We start from the raw sequence: 14,603 nt of genomic DNA on the forward strand, positions 1-14,603 counted from the left end.
GAGGGGTCACACATCTCTGTCAGCCACAAAGCGGACCTCTTCCCGCTGATTAGGAGAGGCGGGTTCCTTGAGGCAAGTCCAGTCTCTGTCCTCAGGATGTCCCCAGCTTCCTTCTTCTGTGGAACTGCAACAGCAGCGCCCAGGAGCTGCGGGGCATCATCCTCCATGGGCTCTCCCGGGCTCTCTAGTTCATACTCTCCGGAGGCCCCAGCATTTAACTGTCCTCAGCTGGCAAAAGTCACCCCGGCTAGTGACCTGGTGCGTGAGGCAAATCATATTCCCCTGCGTGAAGCAGCCTTTTCCCTCACGCTTGAGGCTAAACCAAATCGTATTCACACGGCATTACTGGGTCTGTAACCCCGCACTTGTCCTGTGGTGCTGCTTTCCTGCTGCTCTGTGTGAAGATGGGGGCAGACGGTTTTAGGTTGCCTTTCTGACCCACTGTTGCCTGTTCTGTTTTCTCTCGCATTCAACCTTGAAGATAGAATGAAATCTCTTCATTGGCTAACTCACCGTGACAACAGCAAGTGAGCCGAGAACAAGTCTTTACCAGTACAGAAAGGGTTCATTTGTGCGTCTGCATTTAGGTTTTAGGTGCATACTTTTATTTATTTTATTTTTTGAGACAGGGACTCACTATGTGACCCTGACTGATAGGGAGCTCCCTCTGTAGATGGGGCTGATCTTGAATTTACAGTAATTTTCTTTGTCACTTGAGTGGTGGAATTGCAGGTGTGATCACATGTTCAGTTCACACATTTATTTGTTTTGTACTAATTTTCAGTTTTACCTTGTTTGTTGGAAAATTATATTGGGATTTAGATTCCGTGTGTGTGTGTGTGTGTGTGTGTGTGTGTGTGTCCGAGTGCCAGCCTGCCTGCAGTTGGGATTAGGTAGTCTTCCTTGATCAGCCTACCATTCTGTTTGTGAGGCAGGGTCTTTTGTTGAGTCTGGGCCTGCCCATGACGCCAGTCGAGCTTGTCTACCGAGCCACTTTGCCTTGGGAGCCCATGTCTAGCTGCCGATTGCTGGGATTCAGGAAGCTGCTATTCACTTTGTCTGGGTTTTCGGGGATTCCAACTCCATCCTTACACTTGCTCAGCAAGAACTTCATCCACTGAGCCCTCTCTCTAGTCTCTAGCAGGGTTTGCTAAATTCTTCTTACAACCTCTTTTCAAAAGCCCGAGAAAGTCTAATATGACCTCTTGCATATCATTACATAAAATAGAGAGATAAAATATTTTTGATAATAAATTGTAAATAAAATTTAAAAACAATTCATTTATAAAATATAATTTTACTGTCAAGGCTAAAGGTGCATTTTACCTTACAAAAAGATGAATTTTTTTATTAATAATTGGCTGGATTTAGTACTGTAGGAGATAGAGCATCTCCAACAGTGTTTCAGAATTGATCAGTATTTTGTGTTATAACCAATGTTGAGAATGCTGCTGTCTTAGTCAGGGTTCCTATTCCTGCACAAGCATCATGACCAAGAAGCAAGCTGGGGAGGAAAGGGTTTATTCAGCTTACACTTTCACATTGCTGTTCATCATCAAAGGAAGTCAGGACTGGAACTCACACAGGTCAGGAAGCAGGAGCTGATGCAGAGGCCATGGAGGGATGTCACTTACTGACTTGCTCCCCCTGCCTTGCTCAGCTTGCTCTCTTTTTTTTTTTTTCTTCTTCTTTTTTTCTTTTTTCTTTTTTTTCGGAGCTGGGAACTGAACCCAGGGCCTTCCGCTTGCTAGGCAAGCGCTCTACCGCTGAGCTAAATCCCCAACCCCTCAGCTTGCTCTCTTGTAGAACCCAGGACCACCAGCCCAGGGAGGGCACCACTCACTCCCCCCTTGATCACTAATTGAGAAAGAAAATGCCTTACAGCTGGGTGTCATGGAGGCATTTCCTCAACTGAAGCTCCTTTCTCTGTGAAACTTCGGCTTGTGTCAAGTTGACACAGATCCAACCAGGACAGCTGCTTTGCATAAATAAATAGTACACACGGCAGACGTATGTTTGGACGACTTCAGAACTTACTCCAAGTCAAAATTAATTTAACATTAAAAATTAAGCCTCTGAAAAGACATCCCTTTTTCTAATTTTAATTTGTATATGTGTGGTGTTTTGCCTGTATGCATGTTTGTATACACATGTGTGCCTAGTCCTGAGAAATCAGAAGAGAGTGCCAGATCTCCTGTTTATAGACAGTTGTAAACTGCTACTTGGGTGCAGGGAATCAAACTCGGGACCTCTGGAAGAGCAGCTAGTGATCTCAGTCATAGAGCCATCTCTCCAGCTCATTCGTACCATTGTTTCTAAAGAGTAGGAAATTTTGTATGTTCAGTAAACACACTTCAGGAGTTCATAACAGGATTGTCTTGAATCTGAGCCATGGTGACTGAGACAGAAGTGCGGTGTTAGGTGGTGCGATGGCCCGTGCAGTGCATGGCATGTGTGTGCTCAGAACCAAGGCCGCCAAGGCGTGTGATGCAAGTGCCCGTGCTTCCAGGAGCAGCTCAGAGTCGTTACACACTTGGCTGTGGATTAATATTCAGCCAGTGCAAATGCAGAAACCTTTTATTGATGCCAAAGTTTTCATAATCTCCTAAAGTCAGGGAATGTGCTGTAAGCAAGAGTTTGATTGTATAACACGGAATTTAAATGCGTAGTATTTGTCCACGGTGCCCACTGCACTGTGAGTGCTGGCCATTTGCTCCCTTGGTGTCTTTAAGTGCAGTGCACATATTGGTAGCTCTAGTTCTACAAGTAATTAAATCTGATTTATTTGTCTGCTTAAAGTCTTTCAGTTTGAGAATACTTAGCACTTCAAAAAATCGAATCAGAAAATCATCCTTATTAATTATGTTCTGCTGTACTGTTATGACTGAAAATCCTTAAGTTGTATTGCTTCAGGACCTTTGATGTATTGATTAATTAAGAGAATGTGCCCTCCCACCCGGGTGTCATCCTTGATGTGCACATTAGCACCTTTACATAGTTGGAAACATTGTTAATTTCAGTCTTTCTAAGAGTTCATACCATCTTGACACTTGTGTTGGAAAGGCCGGGCAGCCAATCCTTCAATGAGATTTTAAGTAAGTTTATTTCCTATGATTTTTCCCTTCTAGATCATGAGAGTCCCTTTCTTTTTCTTTTTCTTTTTCTCTTTTTTAAAGCAAGAAAACAGTTTGTTGTTGCAAGTAGGTCTTCTGCTTTCCTGATGACCCGTTTTATTGCTGCTTTGGGTGTCCGAGAACGCCTTGGCCTTGTGTATTGAGGGCATGGCAAGGGCTTGAAGAAGGCTGGCTTCCTGTCAGGGCTGCACAGGAACTGCCAGGACTGGGAGGTGATGGGAGCTGAGTGCTGCCTCTCTTGTCACCAGCACTCTTTCCTCCCCTTCAGAGCTGTGACTGGACACTTACAGAAACGCTGTGATGACAGTTGCCTGTCCTTTCTGTCAGCAGTTGAATGAGTTTGAGTTTGTCCCTCATTTCCCTTCCTGTTTAGAGCTTTCATAAAAGGAGATCTGCGTGCAATTAAAACAATTCAGTGGTTGATAGCTTTCCTTTTTCTCCCCTGCCCCCCCCCCCCCCCGCCCCAAATCCCCCAGGGTTTCTCTTTGTAGTCCAGGTTGTTCTGGAACTTGCTCTGTAGACCAGGTTGGCCTTAAACTCACAGATCCACCTGCCTTTGCCTCCCAGTGCTAGGAATAAAGGCAGGCACTTTTCAGTCACTTTAATGCAATTTAATGCAGTTACAAGAGGAATATTTTACATTCAGATTCTTGACTCTACAGTTCCCACTCCCATGAGAGCAGGTAGTTCCCCCGTTCTTCTGCAGGCAGCAGTCACCTAAAATACCACAGTAGATGCACAGAGTGAGGATGTGCACGGACATGGGAAAGCTCATGTGTGAGCTGCCTGGTGTGTGTGCTGTGAACGCACGTGGAGGAGCAGCAAACGTTGTGAGCCACGGAGCCACCTGCCCAGTCTGTCCTGAGGATTTAACTGGGTAGTTCTGTTAAGACAGGAAACAGTACCTACCTGAATGGAAAAGAGATGCTAGAATCAGCCACTGCCTCTCCCTTAGTCAGGCGTGTTTCCTCAGTGTCTGTTAGGTGGAAAGCATATGACTGATGTCTGCAAGATACATGAGGATGTGACAGGAACATTGATAATTCATGACAGTGTAGGCCATTCTTTTTTGTTGTGATTTCCTTGGAATTAGTCTGACCACTTTGTTGAAAATAGTAAAGGGGATATTTAGTCTATGGTTAAATTAGTTTTATCCTGAAATCTCTACAGTATTACTGAAAGTACAGAAGCACTGTAAAAAGTGGAGTGGCTTTCAAAATGGCAGTGTTTAAAAGCCAAACAAGCAACTGTTTAGGTCCTAGTTAACTGCTTTATAGATTGTGGTAAGGATTAGGATGTCAGTGTGTTCTCTTTAATAAGACATCCTGACGAAAAGCACGGGAAGGGAGCACGTGGTTCACCCAGCTTACAAGTCCAGGTTATACTCATACCCCAGGGAGGCCATAGCAGCAGGAGCTAGAGCGGGAGCTTGTCAGCCAGCCAGGGCCCAGCCCATGAGCTGTCAGGGTCAGGGTGAATCGTCCTGCCTCGTTAGACTGTGCATCCGCCACAGACGTGTCCACAGAAGAGTCTCCTCCCCCTCACTCTCAGTGTGGTGAGCTGACATTTAAAAGTGAATAGAATATTCTACAGTTAATGTAGTTTATGAAGATAGAACTACGGAGTAACGTGAAGTCACAAAAACGGGAATTTCTCCTTTGTGGAGAAGAGACTTATTTTGATCACGGGCTTAGGTTTTTAATATCTGTTTTTTGTGTGCTGGAGTATAAATTACTTGACCTTTTGGGAATTCAATATCCTGCTTATAGAAGTGGAGACATTAAATGAATTGATAGGTGCTTATCAGCACAGTATCTAGATACGTGGTACAGTTATTCATATTACTATACCATCATGCAGTTTTAACTATAATATATATAATAACAATATTATAACAATATTATATAATATATTATATATATGCTAGTAGTAAAGTTTAATACTGAAGCTTTTACGTGGTTAGGTTTGAGCTGCATACGAAACTTTTCTTTCTGAATGGGATTTCGCCTGCATGTGTACCTGTGTACTGAGTGCATGCCTGGGATTTCACCTGCATATGTACGTGTGTACCCAGTGCATGCCTGGGATTTCACCTGCACTTACACCCGTGTACCTGTGCATGCCTGGGATTTCACCTGCACTTATACCTGTGTACCGAGTGCATGCCTGGGATTTCACCTGCATGTACACCTGTGTACCGAGTGCATGCCTGGGATTTCACCTGCATATGTACACCTGTGTACCTGTGCATGCCTGGGATTTCACCTGCATGTACACCTGTGTACCTGTGCATGCCTGGGATTTCACCTGCATATGTACACCTGTGTACCGAGTGCATGCCTGGGATTTCACCTGCATATGTACACCTGTGTACCTGTGCATGCCTAGGATTTCACCTGCATGTACACCTGTGTACCTGTGCATGCTTGGGATTTCACCTGCATGTACACCTGTATACCGAGTGCATGCCTGGGATTTCGCCTGCACATGTACACCTGTGTACCTGTGCATGCCTGGGATTTCACCTGCACTTACACCTGTGTACCTGTGCATGCCTGGGATTTCGCCTGCATATGTACCTGTGTACCGAGCGCATGCCTGGGATTTCACCTGCATGTACACCTGTGTACCGAGTGCATGCCTGGGATTTCACCTGCATATGTACACCTGTGTACCTGTGCATGCCTAGGATTTCACCTGCATGTACACCTGTGTACCTGTGCATGCTTGGGATTTCACCTGCATGTACACCTGTATACCGAGTGCATGCCTGGGATTTCGCCTGCACATGTACACCTGTGTACCTGTGCATGCCTGGGATTTCACCTGCATTTACACCTGTGTACCTGTGCATGCCTGGGATTTCACCTGCATTTACACCTGTGTACCTGTGCATGCCTGGGATTTCACCTGCACTTACACCTGTGTACCTGTGCATGCCTGGGATTTCGCCTGCATATGTACCTGTGTACCGAGCGCATGCCTGGTGCACCTGGTTGTCCCTGGGCTGGGTTTAGAAATGTCTGAGCCACCGTGTAGGTGCTGGGAGTGGATCTGGGTCCTCTGGAAGTGGACCAGTGCTCTTAACCACTGAGCCGTGTCTCTGGCCCCTGGAAATGTGTTTTCAGTGCGCGTGCTTTTACCACGCCTGAGTCTCCTGGGAGATGAAGTTCACGTCTATGAGTTGGTAATGGCAGCGGACACTGATTGCATCCATCTTAGTCCTGCCTGCGATCACATGCAGCCAACTTCTGGGGGCAGGAGTCTGCACGGTGAAGCCAGGGTCAAGCCCGTGGGAGCCTTTCTTAAGAACGGGGACCCAAATGCTCAATCTTCGGCTCCTCCATCATGTGGGGGCCAGAGGAGGATGCTGCGCAGTCCCTTCCTACCCCTCACTTCTGAGGGGCCGAGTGAGTGCCTCGCATTGAGCTTGATGCTCATCAGCTCGGCTAGGCTGGCCGGCCACTTACTTCATCACTGGGCTGCTCCCTGCCCGTGTTGCTATGCCTGCTTTTATGTGAGTACTGGGGATTTGAACTCAGTCTTCTTGCTTTCACAGCAAGCACTTTTACCACGGAGCCAGTCCCTGCTGCTGCTTGCCTAGAAGGAAGGCGATGGATGGCAGATACCAGAGTTTTCTAGTCTTGCTTTTGTGCTGGGGACTGAACCTAGGCCTTTCCACACTAAGCTACACCTAAAGCTACAAACAAGGCGGGGCCCACCCCACCCCAGCGGTGGCCATCGGGCACTGTTTCTAAGTCTCCCTTAATCTGTGTTTGCTCGCTTTGAAAAGCTACAGCTGACCTACACTGTGGTGATTTTAGAATTCCTGTTGAGACATGAGAAACTCAGGCAGCCGTGTATGACCACTGCATGCTAAGTCTTCTCTCAGAGTCCTTTGGTAAGACGAGACAGTCCGTTACCTTCTTTCTCTTAAACCAAGACCACCCGAAGTGATGCTGTTCAAGTTGTAGGCTTTTCTCTGCTGTCTGCCTTCAAACAGTAAGTCGCTATGGCTGCTTTCAGTCTTTGACGCTTAGATATTGTCCCTTTATGGACTTATACACTTTATTTAGGCAATAATATTAATATATAGTTAGGTAAATTTTTTTTCACTGATGAGTCAAGTTGTAAACATCTTTAAAGACTATATTCTTTATTGGAAAATGTTTTTCATACAGTATAGTATGATCATAGTTTCCCCTTCCCCAGCCCCTCCCATTCCTTCCCAAATCTCCATATTCTTTCTTTTTAGAAAACAAACAGGCAAAGCTGAATAAAAAATTGAAAATCAACAAAAACAGAAAATCCATGAAAATAGAATTAGAAGCTGTCATGTAGATGCAAAAGCCCAGTGAGATAAAACAAAACAAAAAATACCCAAACACAAGAGTGTGAGACTAAAAGTCTTCATTCCGTGTTGGCCGTCTTCGGCTGATGTGGTGCTCGGCCTCAGGTGCGTTAGTGTCCTCAGTGAGAGTCTCTGCAGGGAACTAATGTTTTTTGCACGTGGTTGTCAGTGGAAGGTAGCTTCCGGGTTAGGGGAGGAAGCTTGTGTCCACTTTCCCAACTTAGTGCTGGGACCCCATCTGCCTTGAGCCCTGCAGACCCCATGCCGTGTTGCCGTAACCTCGTGAGTTTATCTGTGTGTGCGTCGGTCCTGTTGTGTAGGAAGATGCTGTTGCCCGTCTTCATCTCCTCTGACTCATTGGATTGGGCAGCGAGCACTCTTAAAATTAGTAATTGACTTCCTCTTCATTTCTTTATTTTTGGCTTTTGGGGTTTGTGTGTTGTGCTGTGTGATGTGTTATGGGTGTACGTGTGGAAGCCAGAAGAGAAGTTGTGGAGGCCTTTGTCTCCTGTACCACGTAGGCCCTGGCGTTGAGCTTGGGCTGTGAGGGCTAAACCACTTGGTGAGCCCAGGCTTTCAGTTGTGCTTGTGTGGATCAGCAGTTTCCTCACGCGTCCCCATAACATCACAGCGCTCTCGTCTACAAAGACAAGTTTGTTAGGCAGTCTGCCAATTCTGCTTTTCTTTCCCTCAGTCTGGATCATTCGTAATGTCTTTTGTGTTTATTTCTTATATTTTGGTTTCTATATCATATCTTTTTTTGTTTTAATTCATTTTTTTTGGGGGGAGCAAAGGTTTCCCAAATTTCTACTTTTAACAAAAGATATTTCAGATGTTAAAAACAATAAGTACGTTTTGATTATATATTTGAGTAGAAGCATAAATGACTAGCGATTTATACCTTTGCAATAATTAAAAAACTAGAAGGCTTTAAAAATGATTTAGATTCTAATGTTGTATTTATGAAGTTGAATATTTGTCTGATCTCAGTCATCTCTGAGATCTTACTTCCTGCTAACAGCGTTTACATGGACATCGCGTTGTCGAAGTTCTTTAAGTGTACTAAGTCTGGGTACTTGGCGGGTGGTTCGGATCCGACTCCTTGTGCTGCTCAGTTGTGGGCAGTCCTGGGACTCCGTCTGTGTGATATTGTGTCTGGGCAGCCCTGGGACTCCAAGGTCTGTGTGATGCTGTGTCTGTGGGCTCGTGGTTTCTGCAGCGAGTCTCTACTGGTTCACTGATCTTCTCATCTTATTTCCATTTATTTGCTTTTCCTGTCTTGTTGAGGTCCCAAATATTATCTTTCTAAATGTTAGTTGGATTCTTACTTCTATTATAGAATTCTCAATTTCTCATCTAATAAATATTTTTCTCCCCAGATTTTTGCTCTTGTTCCATGGTTAAAATACACCTCTCTCTCTCCTTTAAGGCTCTCCTCTCTCTCTCCTTTAAGGCTCTCCTCTCTCTCTCTCTTTTAAGGCTCTCCTCTCTCTCTCCTTTAAGGCTCTCCTCTCTCTCTCTCCTTTAAGGCTCTCCCTTCTCTCTCTCTTTTAAGGCTCTCCTCTCTCTCTTCTTTAAGGCTCTCCTCTCTCTCCTTTAAGGCTCTCCTCTCTCTCTCCTTTAAGGCTCTCCCGTCTCTCTCCTTTAAGGCTCTCCTCTCTCCTTTAAGGCTCTCCCCTCTCTCTCCTTTAAGGCTCTCCTCTCTCTCTCTTTTAAGGCTCTCCTCTCTCTCTCCTTTAAGGCTCTCCTCTCTCTCCTTTAAGGCTCTCCTCTCTCTCTCCTTTAAGGCTCTCCTCTCTCTCCTTTAAGGCTCTCCTCTCTCTCTCTTTTAAGGCTCTCCCGTCTCTCTCCTTTAAGGCTCTCCTCTCTCTCTCCTTTAAGGCTCTCCTCTCTCTCTCCTTTAAGGCTCTCCTCTCTCTCCTTTAAGGCTCTCCTCTCTCTCTCCTTTAAGGCTCTCCCGTCTCTCTCCTTTAAGGCTCTCCTCTCTCTCTCCTTTAAGGCTCTCCTCTCTCTCTCCTTTAAGGCTCTCCTCTCTCTCTCCTTTAAGGCTCTCCTCTCTCTCTCCTTTAAGGCTCTCCTCTCTCTCTCCTTTAAGGCTCTCCTCTCTCTCTCCTTTAAGGCTCTCCTCTCTCTCCTTTAAGGCTCTCCTCTCTCTCTCCTTTAAGGCTCTCCCGTCTCTCTCCTTTAAGGCTCTCCTCTCTCTCTCCTTTAAGGCTCTCCTCTCTCTCCTTTAAGGCTCTCCTCTCTCTCTCCTTTAAGGCTCTCCTCTCTCTCCTTTAAGGCTCTCCTCTCTCTCTCCTTTAAGGCTCTCCTCCTCGCTTCTTCTTTGTCTCCTCTCTGCCTCCATCCATCCTGCCATTTTGAGTCAAGGTTTTTTTATGTAGCTCAGGCTGACCTCCAGCTTGCTTTGTAGCCCAGGCTGCTATTTGGAATACTGTGTTCGCCGCCTGAGAGCTGAGGTTATAGGCAGGTATGAGCCTGCCCAGATACTGTCCAGATAGTGTTTTTGTGTGACTCCCTTTATTTTCTGTATTACTCTGAGTACTGTTTTGATTGACTTTTGTCTCTCTGTTAGAGTCTGCTTTTGTTCCGTCTGAAATATTGTCTGTTCACTCATATTTAGTAATGAGATAGTAAGGGCACCGACTGGAACGTTGTAGGTAGGATGAATTACTGCCTGGCCTAGCTGTACACCAGGATTTGTAACAGCACGGTCTATAGTTTGGATGGACTCAATTTTGGGAGGGCATAGAGGAAGGTGGGGGTGTACATGACAGAATTTCTGTTACTGATCTTTGCTCACTAGCTAACCAATAGCGTTCTCTCTTCCCTAGTCATGAAAGTCAAAATAACTTGGGCATGGCCAAATGTTCCCTGTGGAGAGCTTAACTGACTTCCTGTGCTCTTGGACCCTTCTTCCTCTCTGTGTGGGTGTGTGCTGTGATCTTGTTATTGACCTGGGGCTAAGGTTTAGGGCATCAGTGTGTGTGGTTGATCCAGAAGTAATGCTAAATAAATTAATTCCAAAGTTGTTTTCTTTTTAATGTCCTTATATACTGCCTTCATTTTTTAAAGGAGACAGTCAGACGAGGAATAGGAGTAACACGAGGAACATTATTTCTGAGCTGGCTTGTCAGGCGGCCTTTGTTCTGGCCTGAGTCTCAGATGTGCACTTCAAGCTTTTACGTGAACGCACTTTTGGTGTGAATCAGATGAGCACAGGGGCAGAGTGAGTCTGCATGGCCGACTTTGAGAGAATGTGACCCAGCATGGACTTTGGTTGAGTGAAGAGGTCTTCTTAGCTTTTAACATGTTCTACTTCAACATTCACACTCTGGCTTTGAGAGAAGTACAGCTCTGGGTCTGACTTTTATATTTCAAGAGGTAAAGCATTTTAGTTTTAAACTTTAGGTACCTAAGAGTAATAATGTCCAGTTTGCTAGCCTTTTGTCGCTATGCAGTTTTAAATGATTATAATTGACAGAAGTCAGTGTCTTGGTTTCCAGCCACATTTCCTGTCTTGAGCAGAGCAGCCATGGCTTTTGGCTGCTGTGTGAGCGATGCTCTCCCTGACAAGTACACTTCCTCCTGCACTGACTGCACAGAGGCCGCAGTGTGCCCCGGGGGTCAGGGGCTTCTGTGGAGGTGGGCTTGCTCGCCATCACGACCGCCATCGTCACGACCGTCGTGAGCCTGCACACCCACTTTCTTTTTAATGCTTAGCTGTGGGGATACGGGATACTTCTTCTCATGTGGATTGACGTTCTAGTAACTGTGTCTTGTCTGCGTCTTCTGGCTTCACTGTGTTAACTTTCTCCCCAGACCGTGCAGTGTCTGCTGGACAGCGGTGCTGACATCAACCGGCCGAATGTGGCAGGAGCTACGCCACTGTACTTTGCTTGCAGGTACCAGACTTCGTATTCTCAGAGGTGCTCCCTTACAGAACGCTGGGTGTCTGCTGTGTTTTCACACACACACACTTGTGTGTGTTTCCCTCCAAGTGCTTTGCTTTTATGTAGCATAATGGATCCCATTCTGTCCCTTAATTGCAGGAGAGAAAGCTTTTTCTATTACTGTTACTGTTATTTGTGGTAAGGTCTCACTCTGTAGCCCAGGGTTGCTTAGAATGCACAGTGTAGCCCATGGCTGGCATCAAACGTTAGGTCCTCCTTCTCTAGCCTCATAAGTGCTGGGGTTGTAAGTATAAGCACTCGTACTTAGCATCTCATTTAATTGCTGCTGTCCTTATCAGTGGAGCTGTTTTTATTGGCTTGGCTACTTCAGTTTTAGAGCGAAGCAGTAACCCAGTGAGTTCTGTAGTTTATTACATGCCTAGGCCTGTTCCCTTGAGATAAACTGTTGAGTGCTCAGTGCCTTGGTTCACAGCCAGGCCTTTATTTATATAACTTTCTAAACAGTGCTGAGTCATTATCAGTCTGTGTTCTGTGTTCTGCTTGTGCACTCCTGTCTTGGCCATTTTCCTTGACTTGTTCTTTTGTTTTCTAACTCTTGTAAGCAGCAAGTATTTCGCTTACTCACTGACCGTATCACATACGCACGTAAGAATCAGTAAGCAGTGATAAACAAGGGCTGGGGCGTACTGCGGACCGGCCTAGGCATACGCGAAAGGTCCTTCTTCCATCCCCAGCACAAGGGCGGTGAAAGCCAATCGCAGCACAAACCAACCCTGAAGTGTAATGTACGAACAATTTACACTCATACCTGTACACACATACCTATAAGTGTTTGTAATGTGTCACCTAGAGGGAGTTTGCAGCTAGGGATAATGCAGACACCTACTGTAGTTCATTTTGTTGTTGCTGTTTGCTTTACAATCCTATAGTTGTCCCTTGGTATCCTTGGGTATTGGTTCTGAAACAGCTTTTCACCCTGATGGATATCCACATTTAATTTAAAGTCCCCGATGCAAAATGCCCAGATATTCATATGCAACTTTAAACACCAGAGTATTCATATGCAACTTTAGACATCTTTTGCCTAGCTTAGCCATTGCTTGCATCCACTCTGAATGCAGTGTAGACAGTGGTTGTACCGTATTGTTTCAGCCATGATAGGAGGAAAAGTATGTATGTACTCAGTATAGGTACAACAGCTGTACCCCTCACTCTGTTTCCAGTCATACAGAACCCATAGGTGCGGACGGCTAATTGTATGCCAGTTGAACTCATTCATTCATTTAGTTTTAGAGATCTTAGAAACTTACTCTGTTCTTTTATATCATTTTAAAGTTACTTATTTTGGTTTTATGCGTATGGCTGTACATGTGTGCATCCTATGCGTACCTAGTTCCTGAGGAGCCCAGAAGAGTGTGTCTGGCTTCCTGGACCTGGAGTCACAGGTTAGCTGCCATCAGGACGCTGAATTGAACCTGCATCCTTTACAGGAGCAGCAAGCACTCTTAGGCGCTGAGCAGTCTCCTCAGCCTCTTTTATGTCCTCTTATAGAGATTGACCTTCAGCAGAGAGGTGCGCCTTTTCCCTGTCGAGTCATCACTGGTGCCTCTGATGTTACCGTTTAGACCATGTGTTCATTAAAAGACGTTTCGGAGTTAGTTATGTGTGTGTGTGTGTCTTATGGAGGTCTGTGTACGTAATTATAGGTGCCTGTGGAGGCCAGCAGAGGGTATCAGATGTCAGATGCCCTGGTGCTGGAATTAGAGGTGATTGTCACTGACCTGTCATTCTGGAAACTGAGCTCAGGTCCTCTGCATGTTAACTAGTGAGCTTTCTCCCCAACCTTCTTCAGCTCTTTATTTGAGGCAGTTTACAAACACTGTGGTTGTGTGTGTGTGTGCGTGCGTGCGTGCGTGCGTGCGTGCGTGTGTGTGTGTGTGTGTGTGTGCGTGTGTGTGTGTGTCTGTCTGTCTGTCTCTGTGTAATTTATTTTTAAAATTTATAATCACATCATTCCATCCCCTCCCATTTAACACTACTTGTCCTCTCTCAAAATTCATGGCCTCTTTTTCTCTAATTGTTACACACACACACACACACACACACACACACACACACACACGCACGCACACCCTAAGTATGTAAATATAACCCATGTTGATATGATATTTTTAATGTGAATTATGTGAGTTATAAAATAGTTAAGCTGTTCTATTCAAGGAGCTTTTACATACGACAGCTCTTTGAGTTTCAGTCTTCTAGTTCATATCTGAGTTCAGTGTTATCTTATTCTTATGATGTAAGGGGTTCGTTGATAAACGTAAGGAATTTCAATCCAGCAGCATGGTTGCTCTGGCAAGGATCACACTTACAGTCCAGCTGGAATGCAGATGTGACACACACATCTTTAACCCTGAGGGTGGACTACAGACGCACCCTTAGCACACCCTTGGTCCCAAGCAATGATGTCTAACTGAGGGGCCGACAGAGTGACGAGTCAGAGAGAGATTTGGCAGAGTGAGTCTGAGCTAGGATATGCCCAACTCTATTGAGGACAGACAGGAAAGAGAGGCTACTTAAAGAGAAGTGAGGGATAGAGAATTGAATTGAATTCAGTTCAATTCAGTTGTGCTCAGTTCAGTTCACAGCAGTTCAGTTCGTGGGGGCAGTGTTTCCCAACAGAGCAATTCAGAGAGAGGCTGAGAGAAGCCAGATTGAATCAGTCAGCTCTGAGGAGTTTGAGCCATGGAGCAGCTGAGTTGATCCAACCAGCCAGAGTTCAGAAAGAGCTAGAAAGTGTGAGTTTATTCAGCAGTGAGTCTTGGAAGCTGACGCATTGTAGATTAGCATATGGGGGCCGTGCTGAAGCTGGTCCAGTCTTGTAGAAGATTAGATTGTGTGGGGCTAGAAGCTTCCAGGTCTAGGCCTAGACCTAGGGATAGTTAGATAGAATCTAGCTGTATGGCCTCAGCCCAAGCCATGCATTTGAAAAGCTGGGGTACAGCTCTTGTTACTTTACTTGAGAAAATAAAAGCAACATTCATATTTGCAGATAACCAGTGTCCATTATGTCATAAACTTATGAAAGATATTAGCTTGAGTTTCTGGAATAATATTCTACCTTTTATCTTAGAATTTTTGAAAACATTATTATTTTTATGTTTATAGATGGTTTGCCTGTCTGTGTGTCTGTATATGCCATGC

General features: G+C 45.3%; 1 protein-coding gene across 33 annotated transcripts in view; it reads left to right on the forward strand.

The window, feature by feature from the left end:
• The window catches only part of Hace1 (HECT domain and ankyrin repeat containing, E3 ubiquitin protein ligase 1), a 108,345-nt gene that overhangs the window by 31,603 nt on the left and 62,139 nt on the right, over window positions 1-14,603 (forward strand). For 21 of the 33 annotated variants that reach the window (XR_015644899.1, XR_015644900.1, XR_015644893.1 and 18 more), the window contains 1 exon segment: window positions 11,308-11,390. The exons of the other annotated variants lie outside the window; for them this stretch is intronic. Coding sequence is in view for 13 of the 21 variants with exons in the window: in XM_087597874.1 (XP_087454000.1) it covers window positions 11,308-11,390 (83 nt within the window). In the remaining 8 variants the exon portion in view is untranslated. 33 annotated transcript variants of the gene reach the window in all.

The sequence above is a fragment of the Rattus norvegicus genome, chromosome 20, assembly GCF_021556685.1.
Source record: "Rattus norvegicus strain SHRSP/BbbUtx chromosome 20, alternate assembly SHRSP_T2T, whole genome shotgun sequence".
In the NCBI taxonomy this organism is placed as follows: domain Eukaryota; kingdom Metazoa; phylum Chordata; class Mammalia; order Rodentia; family Muridae; genus Rattus; species Rattus norvegicus.